Source organism: Arvicola amphibius, chromosome 9 (genome assembly GCF_903992535.2).
Source record: "Arvicola amphibius chromosome 9, mArvAmp1.2, whole genome shotgun sequence".
Classification (NCBI taxonomy): domain Eukaryota; kingdom Metazoa; phylum Chordata; class Mammalia; order Rodentia; family Cricetidae; genus Arvicola; species Arvicola amphibius.
In genome coordinates, this window is record NC_052055.2 from 91,563,824 (window position 1) to 91,579,768 (window position 15,945).

The 15,945-nt window shown below is 40.1% G+C and overlaps 1 protein-coding gene and 1 pseudogene across 4 annotated transcripts in view; both read right to left on the reverse strand.

Annotated features, from left to right (window-relative positions):
* Uggt1 (UDP-glucose glycoprotein glucosyltransferase 1) overlaps nucleotides 1–15,945 on the reverse strand; it is a 125,365-nt gene that overhangs the window by 32,784 nt on the left and 76,636 nt on the right. For 3 of the 4 annotated variants that reach the window (XM_038342024.2, XM_038342023.2, XM_038342021.2), the window contains exons 20-26: nucleotides 9,223–9,321; nucleotides 8,439–8,462; nucleotides 7,862–7,956; nucleotides 5,729–5,935; nucleotides 4,702–4,833; nucleotides 4,025–4,155; nucleotides 2,287–2,382 (exon numbers count right to left, since the gene is read on the reverse strand). In XM_038342024.2, coding sequence (XP_038197952.1) covers nucleotides 2,287–2,382; nucleotides 4,025–4,155; nucleotides 4,702–4,833; nucleotides 5,729–5,935; nucleotides 7,862–7,956; nucleotides 8,439–8,462; nucleotides 9,223–9,321 — 784 coding nt within the window. The remainder of the gene's footprint in view (nucleotides 1–2,286; nucleotides 2,383–4,024; nucleotides 4,156–4,701; nucleotides 4,834–5,728; nucleotides 5,936–7,861; nucleotides 7,957–8,438; nucleotides 8,463–9,222; nucleotides 9,322–15,945) is intronic. The other variant, XM_038342022.2, reaches the window with a different exon arrangement.
* LOC119822602 lies at nucleotides 13,849–15,922 on the reverse strand (annotated as a pseudogene).

The window sequence follows — 15,945 nt, forward strand, 5'->3', positions numbered from 1 at the left end:
TGACAGTGCAAGAACATTTGCCTCTGTGCTAACAGTACAACACAAAGCAGAATACAAACCGCAAACCACGTAGCAATGGTTTAGCTGCTGCTGGTGGTTATTTCAAATGTTAGACGCTCTGGAAACAGCCACTACTACAATACAAGATAGTTCTGCTGCTATTTAAAAAAAAAAAAAAATCACCCCATGGGTGCTTACAGCCATTTCTAACTCCAGCTCTAGGGGATGCAATGCCCTTTTCTACTCTCCGTGGATACTGCATGCACATGGGTGCACACGTATACACATGGGTAAAATACCCATGTACAAAAAATAATTTTTTAAAAAAATTCTTTAACAAGGAAAAAGGACAAGAAGACTCAAGGGAGGCTGGGTGGTGGTGGTGGTGCACGCCATTAATCCCAGCATGTGGGAGAGAGGGGTAGGTGGAACTCAGTGAGTTCGAGACCAACCTGCTCTATAGAATGGGCTCAAGGACAGCCAGGACTGTCACACCGAGAAACCCTGTCTCAAACCACAACCCCCAAAATACACCTCAGTAAAGTAACAGTTACATGATTATAATATAATATAATATAATTAATATAATATAAACCAACACCACCATGCACATGATGTACCGGTGAGAGAAAAACTCTAGAATAAAAATGACAGAAGACCATACATGCCCATCAGGGAATAGAGCAAATATCCAAGAAAATTGTGTCTCCCAAATTATGTTCACAGGAATCACTGGGAATCTTGCAAAGAGGCAGGTACTGACACTCTAGGTCTGCCGTAGGGCTAAAGATCATTCATTCAGCAGGCTCCCAGACAACACCCTGTTGCTGATGGTCTGAGGCTCACAGTAAGGGCACACAGAATTGATGACACAGGCATATTTTTTTCCCTTCTTTCCTTCCTTCTTTTTTTCTGTTTCTCACTGTTTAGCCCTGGCTATCCTGGAATTCATTCTGTAGAGCAGGCTGGCCTCAAAGTCAAGAGATATACCTGCCTCTGCCTCCTGTGTACTGGGATTAAAGGCATACATCTTCACTACCCAGCTGCATACTCATTTTTATTTGCAGAATAATTTTTATGTAATAATTAAATAGCATTTATTTGAATAATGCAAGTTTCAGCATATTGAAAAATTAGAAACAAAGACATCCATATGAGCTGAATGGATAAAGCCTCTTGATAAAATAGGAATGAGTAATTTTGATTTACATGTATCAAATATTGGCTAACACAACAACAGTAAGAATTTCTATTGTATCATAAAAGAATTTGTAAATGGGCAATTTTAATTATGTAAAACTCACAGAGCTCATGGAGAAAGAATGTTGTAGAGAGGGTTCGGGCTTCACTAAGGAAGCTACTATCTTGGCTACAGAAGGCAGATGGGACAGCAGAGCAGTCACTCTTCCCTGCTACCTAGTTGTTTCTTACAAATGCAGTGTTGAGCAGAGGGGGCAGCAGGTGCACAGCACGCTGCCAGTTTCAACTACCAGAGAGTTATCCTGGGCCACAGAGCCCGTTGCCTACTAGAGACATAAGAAATTAGAAAAAGGCTGAAGATGCAGTTTAGTGACAGACAGTGACTGTTTAGCTAGCACAAGCCCTAGATCAGACAGCAGGGTAGGAGTAAGAGGGGGAAAAAATAGAGATAGTAAGCAATCAATAAATGAGGGGACACAGGCTTGGGGAGAGAGCTCAACAGTTAAGAGTGCATACTGCTCTTGAAAAAAAGGACCTGAGTCTGTAAAATGCCCCTACATCGTGCCTTTTACAACTACCTATAATTTGAGCCCCAGGGAGAATCCAACAGCCTGAGACCACCATAGGCACCTGCACATATATGCACATACGTATACAAGAGATATGAATAACTTCAATGTGTGGTCTGGAGCATCAGAGAAATCTCAACAGAGACTCTGTATTAGCATTGTGGGATGAAGATCACATTTCTCAGGTATGTTCACAGTACTGTGGATCAAGTCTCCACATACAAAACACATGTTATATAATGTCGGCAATGAATTTTCAAATGCTAGCAAAAAAGATGTGAGTATAGGCAAATATATGTAATACACATATACACACTGCATGATGAGAAATAGCAAATATGACACACCATAACTAGTAAATCTGAGTTACACAGAAAACTGCACACTAAACCTCTCATTTCTCAATAATATACAAGGTTTCTAAAACCTTATATGGAAAAACAAAGGATGTGAGACAAAGGAAAACCTAAGAGTTTAATATTCAGGAATGTGCATAAATTCAACATTACTCCTATACCTGTGTTTGTCTTCAAAGAACTGGTAGTCGATCCTTGCCTCGCCTTTGGGTTGCGCTGACAGGAGAGCATCCACCTTCATTACCAGGTCACTTGCCCTAAAACATGGAGTTATGAAATCTTAGCATTACTTTATCTGCACATTTTCTAATTATTGCTGAACACCATCAGTCCAAATACAGAATCAATGCCAACAAGGTGATTTAAAAGAGGCATGAACTTAGCACCAAAAGGCATGATTCTGTGAACAGCTTGATCATCTCTGGAATGTTACTTTTCTCCACGTATGAAGGACAGGTACTACCTGCTTTGCAAGGCTGTTGTAAATACTGTGCTGGCTACACATCCTAGGACCTAACTGAGAGCCTGGTTTAAATAATGCTATTACTTCTAAGGATTATTGCACCAAAATTTATTAACCTAACCAGTTATTCAACATCTATGTTGGTTTTCTGACTTCAATATTAGAATCAGCATTACAATATGCAATTTAAAAAAGATCTATGAGTTGCCGAATATTTCTGGGCTTGTTCCTAGCGTGGGAAAAACACACACACACACACACACACACACACACACACACCAAAAATCTATATCACATGACAAAGGGGCTACTTTGGTAGCTATCAAAGACAACATATCACTAAAAGATGCAGTGTAACTGTACATGAAAGAGATGAAAGAAAAAAAAAGAGACCTTTAATTTCTTCATATCCTCCAAATAGGAATCAAATGGCATTATTCAAAGGGTAAAAGGGTAGCCAAGGGAATGGAGGAAATATTTTCAAATCACAGATCTGATAGGGAACTGATATCCAGAATTTAAGGAATGTCCACAATTAAACAAGAAAACAAAACAAAACAAATCAAAACAAAAAAAAAAACCCTCTTTAAAGTGATGAAAAGACTAGACTAGATAGTTCCCTGAAGATTTACACTGGCCGGTGTGCATGAGACACCGTCAAACTGTAAGGGGACACCACTCCAGACCCGGAGGATGGCTACTGCCTAAAAACAAACAAATGAAAGGTAAAAGGAAGTGCTGGTGAGAATACAGAGAAAACGAGACCAGGAGCACTGTGGGTAGGAATGTAAAATGATTAGCTGCGGAAAACAGGGTAACAGGTGCTTAGAACATGAAACAAATACATCCCCAACTGCACATCCCTGTGACATCTAATGCAGAAAGGACTACAATAACGATGGGCTTTTGTTACATGGCAAATATATGATCCATTCAAAAAATTTAATTCTTGGAAGTTAACATACTAAGAGACATTAGTTAATAAAAATAATAAAATAATAAAATCACAAGCAGAAACATCTAATTTATCATTCCTCTGCAAGAAAAACAGCTTTGGATCCCACACAGGTATGCAGAGGAAAAGAAGCATTCGGCATGCATTTCCTCCCCAACACAATGAAACTGAAGGAGACCATAGAGCCAGCAGACAGTATCTACACACACACCCAGTAGAAAGCAGACTTGGCCCTCATGTGTTTGAATTTCTCCAGATTCAAAATGGAGAGAAACAATTCAGAAACATAAGTCACAACTTGAGCATTATTACAGTAAAACTGGAAATAAATCCACTGACGTGGTAATATATTTGACAATATATAGTCCTCACTTTGACCAAGGAGGAGAAATTAATAAAACTCTGTGACACGTTCTATCTTCTAATTAGAAAACCAGTTTTATCATTATTATCTAACTAGTTACTAATTATAAAAACTTACACGTCTTCTTCTACACGAAGCTGTTGGATGTGAGATTTTATTTTCTGTCCTGATGTTTTTAAGATGATATTTTCTAGGAGGTGGAAATCATCTTGATTAAAGAGCTCACTCTCCTCCAGCGGCCCGATGATCTGTGAGGTAGAGAGCAGGGTCAAGCTGCAGAGTGGTGGTCACAAGCTAGCCCTGGAACAGCCGACATTCCCAAGCACCTTACAATTCCAAGCCTGAAGCACGTCTTCAAATGAATGAAAAAAACTAAAGCCTGAAAAAACTCAGTTAACGTTTACTATTCATTCTGCAGGCAGTAGGGGTGCGTGGTTCACGTTAATTTTCTGAGCAAACTGACAAGAAACAGCAGTATCATCTGCACTGGTTCTCAGCAAACAGCAGCAAGGCCTACTTTACAGGTAGTTGCACTAACTTCTGTTCTGAGAGCCTCCCACTCTCTGCTTCCCTCACTGTCAAGACACAAATAAAGATCAGGGGCCCATGGGGTGGGGGTGTGGGCTGCATCAGAAGCACACTTTCTTGGAAAGACAGGACAGACCTCTCTGCACCAGTACTCGAAGCCTGTCAGTTAACAGGAGGCAGCTCTAGTGCAGACCATAGACGTTTCAAAGGAGGGAGACAGCTAAAGACCTATCAAAAGCAAGCTTCACAGCCCAGACAGTCCTCACCCTTCCGTTGCTGATCACCACTCTCTGCCCCTTCTTCAGCTTCAGAACATCCCTGCAGTACAGGGCATGAGACAAAATGAAATCCATTTTGGAAGATTCAAAGGCCTCTTTAAAAAGATTGACATCCATGCCCTAGGAAGTAATCATTTTTTAGAAAAGTCACTATTATTAAGCAAGCCATATAAATGAATAATAACAATCAGTAAACTATAAGATGCCTTTACGAAAATAACCAAATTTCTTAATTAAAATTATAATATCTTAATTCTCCACTTTCTCTTCTTTCTTCCCTCCTCATAAACGGCTCATTCCGTTTTCCTGTTTTCTACTGATTTGTTTACCTGGCAGTCTATTCTCAATAACTTTACTTTGCATCTTTAAATATTGATTACTTCAGGTGACATTCGTTTCTTCTAACTAAAACTCAATATACTCATAATTCTATAAGAAATTTTAAAAATATAAAAACACTGCCAAAAATAAGTAACACTAGACAAAAAAATAAACATGGGCTTTTGCCTGGCAGTGGTTGTGCACACCTTTGATCCCAGCACTCGGGAGACAGAGGCAGGAGGATCTCTGTGATTTCGAGGCCAACCTGGTCTACAAGAGCTAGTTCAAGGACAGGTTCAAAAGCTACAAAGAAACCCTGTCTCAAAAAACAAACAAGCAAGCAAACAAACAAACAAACAAACGCCTTTCATCAGAAATAAGAACAGCTGAATCTCTAACTCATAAACGTCTTAAATCTGTTTTTTACTTACAAAAAAAAATCAAATATTGTCTTTTAAAGATCATATAAACAAAGTGGCACAAACTTGTATCCTGTGCATCTTGAAACTAAAACAAGTTTAAAAGTAAAAAGTCACATGACAGAATTGTTTCTTGTTAAGATTCTAACTCAACAACAACAAAAAAATATTCTGAGACTCAGAAGCAATCATCACAAACTCAATTATGAATAGTATACATCAGCCCGGGAAGAAACATGAATGGCCAGACTAGCCTCGAAATCTGTGAGCCTTACCCCAACAGAGAATTCCCCAATGTCCACTCCTGCAGCCAGGGCCTCTGCTGTCTCCTCTTTGGCCATCTTGGTGATGAAGTTCTTAGCAGAGTTGGAGGTCTGTGTTTGGAGAGCTGCCCAGATCGCTCTGAAGACTGGAGTGCTTGAGTAACTTATCTCTTGTCTGGGATTATTGATCATACTTATCCTAACATTGTTACTGGTTTTCTATTTACAAAAAGGGAGATAAGAATTATTCAGTACATGGTATTAACTTTAAAAATGTAACACTGACCAGGCATGGTAGTCCATGGATGCCTTTCATCTTAGCACTGGAAGGCAGAGGCAAGCAGATGTCTGAAGGCCAGCATGGTGAGACCCTGTCTCCAGGGGTGGTGTGCAGGGCACACAACACTATCAGCAGTCATGCTGCACAATAGCAATATCTCTTCCACACATCTTCCTAGTTGTCTGCAGTCAAAATTCTGACAATATTTACGGTTAGGGCTGCCAAATCCTGTATGAACTGGCCCCAGACTTTCCAACTTCATTTCTTCCTTTTTTGTTATTGTTGTTGTGTTTTCGAGACAAGGGTTTTTCTGTATAACAGCCCTAGTTGTCCTGGAACTAGCACTTGTAGACCAGGCTGGCCTTGAACTCATCCAAAGTGCATGCACCACCACTGCCCGGTCCAACTTCATATCTATAGGCAAAGCAGATGCAAGAGTTCTCCAGCACATTGTGTATCCTAACTGCACTCCATCTTTTCTAAGCTCAAACCTTTCCTCAGGTTCCTGCTCAGCCATCTTCATCCATATGGCCTGTTCAGATGCCAGCATCAAGGAGTAAAAGACAAACCATCTAACCAAATCAAAACATGAATCTACATGGGAAAAGATGGAGGACCATAACACCAAAGAGGGCTTCTATCAAGAATGTAAGCTGGCCAGTGAGATGGCTTAGCCAGAAAGGTGCTTGCCACCAATAAATCCCCATGACTCACAGGGTGGAAAGAAAGTACTTTCCCATAAGTTGTCTTCTGACCTCCACGTATGCACCATGCCATGTATGTGCCTCTTTCCGTAAATAAATAAATTAAAACGTAGCAAAAAAACCCCCACAAACAAACAAAAAAGGGATCAGGCACTGGAGAGAGGGCCCAGCTGCTAAGAGCACTTGCGGCTCTTTTAGAGAGCCCTCATTTGATTTCCAGCATCCCCATGACAGCTCACAACTACCCATAACTCCAGTTCTGGGGGCTCTGATGCCCTCTTTGGCCTTCTTGGACATCAGACATACATACATGTAGTGTGTGTGTGTGTGTGTATACACATATAGGCATATATATTCATATACATAAAAAATAATTTAAAAAACACTTAAATTTAAAAAGTCAGCTCATATGTACACACAGAGCCCTGTGTGTACATCTGGCAGCCATCATTAGGAACTGCCCGGGCTCGACCTTCAACTGACCACAGTATCCCACCCAGTGTCTCAAACAGTGAAAGCCCTTGGCACCAAGTAAAATTAAAATCCCTGGATATTTTCTTATTTCAGTCAGACTTCTTGAGGCTCAGGTTAGAAAGGGGAACAAAAGAGAAATGTGACTTCTAGATGAAGCTGCAAAGTGAAACAGTCAGGGAGAAGGACCTTGACGTCTGATCCTGACAATAATACTGTCCAAAAGAAGCAACTTCTCAACCACTCCGCACTGCAATGTATCAACTCCTAACATACATATACAAGCTGATTTTGAGCGACCATGTGAACACTCCTCTGGGGGCCTGCATCTACTTATGTGGAACACACACCAACCTGCTGGCAGGGGACCTCTCTTGATGTTGCAGTACATGGCAAGATCACTGCAGCAAGAACATGTACAGTCAATGCAAGAAAATCCTACACTGAGAATCTCATTAGGTTTTCTCTTAAGAATCTATTCCCTCGAGTGAAGCTAGGCCCTGTAGCAAGGAGCTGACAACCTTGGAAGACACTATGCTTGTTTCCCTCAGCACACCCATAAGCACCAGAATCACTACAATACCCACATTAGCACAGAGGTCATCCCAAGGCCAACTGGAGCCTCAGAAACAAACAAACAAACAAAATACTCCATAATCCCCCTCCCAGAATGAAATCTGAGAAACTTGCCTGATGTTTAATGGCATCATATAATAACTGCCGTCCAGAAGGGCTATCAAAATCCCCAACAATCCAAAAAGTCACTGGCCTAATAAAGGAATCGTCTGCAGAAAAACAAAAACAACAAACTGACTAGAAGGGGGAAAAAGATATTCTTTGTTTCAACATTAAAATTAGCCTAAATAATTTCTGAAAAACATGCAAAAAGAAAAATAAGAAAATGGCTGGTTTGATAGAGATATAAAGCAAGAAGGTAGTGGAACTTCTCTACTAATGTGAAGGAGAGCCATCTTCCAAGCAGCTCAATTAGAAAGTAGGACCATGCATTGATTAATTGTCCTGTGGTCTGGGGATCTGTTAGCATACACAATGAAACATGCAGGCAATGCAATGTAGTATTTAATCATGGTAATTGACAACTTTCTGAGAGCGCTGCAAGCAGTTATGCAGTTTATCTACACTCTAATGTTACCCACAGGTTTCAGAAACATCACAATGAAATGTCAATAAATTCTGAATAACAATGGTCCTGAAACCATATAAGTTAGTTATGAAAATGAAGGGATCATTTGGAGTTTTGAGTTACCATAGATTTCCTTGGAGGACATTCCTGGACAAAGGCAAAGAAAAAAGAGTAGAAGAAAAGAGAATGTCATTTGTATAATTGAATGCCCATAAGAAAAATCAGCAGATCACACACAGCTCCCGAGATGGTGCTGCTTTCTGCTCTAGCTCCCACCGTGCTCAAGCTCTGTTCTAGGAACCCTCACAACAAAGTCTCGGAGAAACGTTGTGAACGGATACAGACATGGGAATCCAGAGAGAGGATCGCAGTAAGGTAAACAGAGCTGTCCTAATGACAATCGGTGCTTTTCAGAGTAGGAAGTATTACTAGAACCACTCTGGAAGGGTAACCATGCCAGCTCCACCAGAGAGAAAAGGACCTGTCTGCACTGAAAACAGTCACTTTAGACAAGTGTAGCTGCAGTAACTGCAGAATATAACTTCAGAGAATTACACAAGGCTTTCTAGAATCCAGTTTATCCTGTAAGTGCCAACAATAAAATTAATTCTATGAAGTTATTGAAGAATCAGGCAAAATCTTTTTACATAATGTTTTCCATTTTGAACCATAAAAGGCTTTTCCTATCAATTTTAATGATAAACATAAAACAAAGAAAATATTTGCATTTTAAACACATACACAGAATTACATTTTGAATATGTATTTTCTATACTTGCATTATAACAGAAAATTAATAAAAGGAATTATGGAATCTTTTTTCTCAGAACAGTAGGATGGAGTTATATTTTCAAGTACTAAGTAAAGAATAAATATGTTAGATCCAAAACAAGCCCAGATGTCTTACCTTTCTTTGTCAAATAGTTCATACTGTTGGCTATAGCAGCAGTCTTGCCCCTAGAGTCCAGGGCAGAAAATCTGGCAAAATCATCCACAAAAAAGTTATCTGGGGAAAAAAGAAAAAATTTAAACAGATGCATAATTAATAAACCTCAATGCAATTTACCATTAATATTCAATTGATAATCTGCTTTGAGCATAATAGAGGATGCAGAAAATGTATGAGTAGAATACATTAGGTGCTGCTCACTAGGAGGAAGCTGCTCTTGGAAGGGATACGGGTACCTGCCTTTTTGCTTCCCAGCCACCATAGGAAAGCAGAGCTGTCCCACTGCATGCCCCTGGCTCTAAAACAACAGAGCCAACTGGTCATGGAAGCAAATCTCTGAATGCCAAGGACAAACAGAACATTCCTCTCTTAAAGTTAATACTCTCAGGTAGTTTGTCACAGCAATATAAATCAGACAGTGGCTTCTTAAAAAGGTCCCAGGCTATCAAAGGCCAGAGAAGGACAGTCAGGATAACAGTGCTCTTCACTGACCCCTGTCCAGGCTGAGTGACAGACAGGAGACCTGCCACTGTAGCACAGAATGAAATACAACCTGACCCATGGCACTGCTGCCATGCTCTTCAAGTACTGCTACTCCAAAGACAACCTTTCACATTTTAAGTTTATTTATTTTGGATTTTCTTTTCCTTTTCTTAACTCTCAATCTTCTTGTCTCTGTTACCTAAGTGCTGAAATTACAGAATGTACTGCCATACCCAACCAGCCTACCATTCCAGCTTAATTAAAAGTAATAAAAGTCTTATGTGGTAGTGCACACCTTTAATACTAGCACTTGGAAGGCAAAGGCAGGGATAACTCTGTGAGTTCAAGGCCAACTTGGTCTATAGGTGGCAAGGCCCATTCTAGTCAGGGCTATATAGTGTGACACAATCACACACACAGGCACACGCAGACACACACACACACACAAAGACAGAGAGACTGAGAACAAAGACTTGGGACAACACATTGTGAGACTATTTGGCTCACTCTACATTGACTTCTGAAGGTAACACCTAGCCTATGGAAGGACTACTCGTTCACTTTCTGAACAGGTTCTTCACACCCATATTTCTGTAGTACCAGGGAACTGAACTTAGTGCTTTGTACGTGCTAAGCGAGCACTCTTGTCAACTGAGCTACATCTTACTTTTGTTTATCTTTTCTTCCCTCTCTCCCCTGCCCAGTACTAGGAATTGAACTCTGGCCTTGTATATGCTAGGCAAGCAACTAATAGCTAAGCTAATCTACAACTTCTTTTTTTCTGAATCAGGGTCTAACTAAATTGCCTATGCTAGCCTTGAACTCATTAAGCAGCCCAAGCAGGTCTCAAACTTGTAATCTTTCTGCCTCAGCTTCCCAAGCAGCTATGATTACAAGCTTGTATATTTTCATTATACTGATCTATAACAACAAAGGCTTCATACGTCTTTCCGTCCTTACGGAAGACTCACAGCAGGCAAGTGATGAGAAGTCCACCTTATTCCCAAGAGTGATGAAATGCCACTGAGAGTCTGGAACAGACTGCTCATGGGTTCACCATAGCTCTTAAAAGCTAGAGTTGTGGAGAACACGCAAATGTCCATCGACTGACAGTAAGGAACAGAATATTTAGTATCTAAGAGAAATGAAATACTGACACGCTACAAGATGGATGAACTGTAGGAACAGGCTAAAACATAAATGAGAAGCCATGCACAAAGGCTTCCCAGTTATATGAACAGGCAAATCCATAGAATCAGATAAATAGATAGAAAGGAATAAGGGAGGGGGAAATGGAGCAACGACATGGAGAAAAGGGTTTATACAGGGATGATGATAATCTTAGTATTAGACAATGGTTAGAACAGCAAAACTTTTGAGAATAAACTAAAAGACATCAAATCATGTATTTTTGTTTTGTTTTGTTTTGTTTTTCGAGACAGGGTTTCTCTGTTTATCTTTGCCTGTCCTGGAACTCACTCTGTAGACCAGGTTGGCTTTGAATTCACAGAGATCCACCTGCCTCTGCCTCCCAAGTGCTGGGATTAAAGGAGTGTGCCACCATGCCTGGCCAAATCATGTATTTTAAAAAGCTGAATTTGATGGAGCTAGAGAGATATTGTTGGTTAAGAACACTGGCTGCTCTTCCAAAGGATCTGGGTTTAATTCCCACCACCCACATGGTGGCTCACAATCACTTCTAACTCCAGTTCCAGGGGATCTTCTGGTCTCTATAGGCACCCACATGTAGATGGTACACATACATACATGAAGGCAAACATACATACACATAAAATTGGGGCTGGAGTTGTAGCCAAGTGGTAAAGCACTATACTTTCTAGCATGTATAAGACTCTATAAAAAGTGCTGTGGGAACTCCTTCAGCCAAAAGCATTTAAGATATCATTTTGACATGGTCTCAATTACTATAAATGCAGATGTAAAGTATGTGAGGGCCCCTTGACTGCCGGATTCGGTTCCAGAGCACACAGAGGGCTGCGGATCACTACTCTTCCTGTGAGTTTACCCCCTAATGAATAGACCTTTGTTATACTCCATTCTGAACTAGTGTGGAACTCGCTTGTACAACAAAAAAGAAGACTAAAACACAGGTTGGGTTTCAAGGCATATGCATTATAGCTCAACAATTCCTGCCCCATCCCACCCCTTTTAACACGGCGAGTTCCAGGCTGAATTCAGTCTGTACCCAAACATGTAATCCCCCTCCTCAGCTTCCCAAGGGCTAGGACTAAAGCCATGTTTTACCCTGCCCAGCAGAAACTACTACTTTTTTAAAAAAGTATTCCTAGGGCTGCAGAGCAAGTCTAGTTGACGTACTTGTTGGGTTCTTACTCAGTATTGCCTCTAAATGAGGACGAGGACTAAAGAACTATCTAGTGCTCTATGGCTATAAGGTGGCCAATACAGGTCCATTCTTATCATCTAATGGCATCATATATTTGGCCTTTAAATGGCACAAGATTTTTTTTTTTTTTTTTTTTTTTTTTTTGGTTTTTCGAGACAGAGTTTCTCTGTGGCTTTGAAGCCCGGCCTGGAGCACGCCTTTAATCCTAGCACTCAGGAGGCAGAGGCAGACGGATCTCTGTCAGTTTGAGGCCAGCCTGGTCTACAAGAGCTAGTTCCAGGACAGGCTCCAAAGCCACAGTGAAACCCTGTCTCGAAAAATAAAAAAATAAAAATAAAAAAATAATAAAAAAAACGGCGTGCGCCACCACCGCCCGGCCACAAGGTATTTTTTATGGTTCATAGGTTTTACCTAGAAAAAAATAATCCCTACTTACTCATCTATTTGTTGGGATTCTAGAGACAAACATCTTTATTAAAGGTAGTACCAAAATTTTGGCAAATACTTCAGCAGATTTGTAAACACAATGCTTCTGTTTTTAACCAGAAGCATTTTGACAATTATCATAAGACTACACAACCTAAATCAACATTAGCTCAAAATCCTTTTATTTTTTTATTTATTTATTTTTTTTGGTTTTTCGAGACAGGGTTTCCCTGTAGTTTCCAGACAAAATCCTTTTATTTTTGATCGCATAACTTATGCTCCTACATAATCAACCAAATGATAGTTTAAATCAGCATCAACAGATAAACTCCATGAAATGAAAGTCTGTGCGTTTCATGAATCATAGGATGTTATGGTTAAATATATGTATATTCGTTTTTATATTCCTGATATTCAGAATGAAAAATAAATCTCACATAGGTAATAGTTTCTCTGCAAATGTCTTCAAAAAATACTTTACAGTAGTATATAATTAGGTTATCTACATATTTAATTTTGTAATTTTGCCCCAAAACTATATTTTATTTTAGAGTATATCCATTTTTGTCAAACGTTAATAAAGCTGACACGCTTTTGAAATAGAAATGCATTTGTCTTCTATAACAGAAGCAGCAGTAGGACAGAAAAACACAAACAATACACCAACAACAACCTACAGGAACATCATCAGCTATTTAACCTGAGACTGAGAATGGTAGCTTCGTGCTCTCACGCAGCTCACACCCACAGTAGCACTGTATAGCAAGTCAGTCCATATGCATGAATGTGCATAGCGGTCTATACCCTCACACACTTCTGCTTTTCAACCCTCCACAACAGTGTTTTGATTTTTTTGTATTTTGTGTAAATGTCTAAATATCTTACAACTTAAGGCAAAGAGTTTGCATTAAGAAAGGTCAGAAAATAGGCTTTTGTTTATCCAAAAGCATTTTTCTTTGAAAAACAAAACATTACTGTTTTGTTTCAAACACACACAACTCTTAAGTGTGAACACTGCATACCTGAAAGCTAAACCTCATCTCTAATGACAAACACAAGTTTTCAACGAAAAGTTGATTTCAAGTAGACACTGAACTTCCCAATATCTAAAACAAACAGGAAGAAAAAAAACGCAAAAAACAAAACAAAAAAGCCTGCTTCTATTAACAAATAAGTTGTGGGGGGATCAGCTTCAAAATGCAAGGAAGCAAAGTAAAGTGGAGTGGGAAACAATCACTCAAGTTCACTAATACTGAAACTTTCAACAAGCTAAAGTTCAGCTTTTACAATCTTAAATAAATAAGCTTAAGTTAATTCACATATTTTGGTTCAAGCAGAGTTCTAGTGCCAGGACTGGGCTTACTATTAGCTAAATTCCCGAGTTATCTTTTGATGTGAGCCAGTTTATTCTGAAGATACTCAAATCTTTTTAATTCTTCATGGTAACTGGGACTGCTTTATCTTCCTAAATTCTTGTGAGACGTTTTCGAGAACATTCTGGTACTCTTTTGAGCTCAGAGAAAGGCATTTTCACTATGCATGCAGTTTGATAAATCTAGCGACAGTCTCCCTCCTGACATGCAAAGCCCTGTATTCAGCAAACTCAGTACTGAAATCATCCCTGTAATTCCAGTGTTGTAATACAGTTACTGATTAATCAGGGAGTTCAACTGTTTAAGAGGCTCCATGGAAGCAGTGCAATCTTCAACTCCTTAACTGGGATTACGAGTGGAGTTACTCAGCTTGACAGGGTCTTCTCTTTGATAGTTTTCTGCCAATGTCTTACTTTTATATTTGGTCCTTTTCATGGTCATTTATGGGTTTTAGACTTTTAGACTTTGTTTTAGACCATTTGTGAGAAACTAGATGGTTTTCTTCCATAGGCTTTGGTGGATCTAGAAGAGTTTCCAGACAAGTCCTCAAGATTTGTTTGTCTTGCTGGTCCTCAAAGACACTACCATTTTGACTAAACTGTGTCTTGAGTCTGCTAGCCTTCTGGAGCGCCTAGAGAACAGGAATTGGAATTTATCATCTGAGGGGATTTGGGGCAGGCAGGTGGGTTAGGGGCATAGCAGCAGCTGCAGAAGGCAGTAAAAGGCCTACAAAGATTTTTCACTGGTGGGCTTCCAACAGCAACTTAACACCAGTGGGCTCTCGCTGATCAGGTGAGATATTCAAGTGTTTTTGTTCTTTAAGGGATCAATGAAATCTGAGCCCAAAGACTGTTTCTGAGGAGAAGATGCCGCATCTCTGCTGAGACACACAGGGCATTCTGAACGGCTTGTGCCAGGATGCCAAGACAGGTTTAGGTTTCAAGATAGCATTAACTCTAATGACCATCTGTCTGTCTAGCCACACCCTGGCCAGTCTGAGTGAAGTTCTTAAACATAACCCTTTAAGCACAAGAGAGGTCCTTAGGATGCAGAGTAGCCACCTGCTGCAGAACTGCTCCCAAGGAGCTGGCTTTTTGATTGACACCATCTTTCTGCAGTTGAGCAAGCAGTTTTTCTCATAAGTCTTTAGCTCTCGTAAGTGAATGACTCGGTCTCTAAACAGCACTGAGAAACATTGCTGCCACCAAGTATGTGTCTTTTGAATTATATTGCAGGATTCATGAGAGCTACATTTATCTCTTAGCCACCCCATCTGAGATGGCTTGAGAAACTTTCAAATTGGCACTCTTATCCTACATATATTCCACAGGGTTTGTAATGTTTATGCTTTGATAATGGGATTCCTCCCCTGCCTGGGTCATTCTTTCCCATGTAATTGCATAGGACTCATTTCCTGCACATGTAATTTATCCTGCATAAATGTGAAGCAGTTGAGCTGGGTGGCTTCAGGGCTGGAGAGTATTCCATCAAATTCCCCTCAGGGCTATTAGCCCACATTTCAAAAAGAGATAGGAACTTCACTGAGGGACTGTTTTTTTGGGGGGGAATTCTGACAAGCTAAAAAGACAGAAACAACCTTGGAGTCCTTGAAACTGAACTGAAGGTCAAAAAAGGAATTCAACTCCTGTGGCTCAGCCAAGTCTCCAGTGCCCAGTCTTGTAAGCTTGTCAAGCTGCACGGTCCTGCCCCCCGCCACCCCAGCCCATAAAGTATTGCTCTTTCCGAAGGCCCACATCACACCTTAAACTTCTGGCCCCAGTTCCTACAGTCACCTCCACAATTGCATCCTTTCTGCTGCAAATGTAATGTCATATACTGCTCCTGGCTAGACCTCCTCCCTTTCTTTCTCTCTAGCTCTTTTAAAAGATTTATTTATTTTTATTTTATGTGTATAAGTATTTTGGCTGCATGTACAAATGTGTCTGTGCCTTTGGAGGCCAGCAGAGGGAGCTAGATCTCACATCCAGTCTTCTGCAAAAGCAGCAAGCATTTTTAACTACTGAGCCTTTTCTC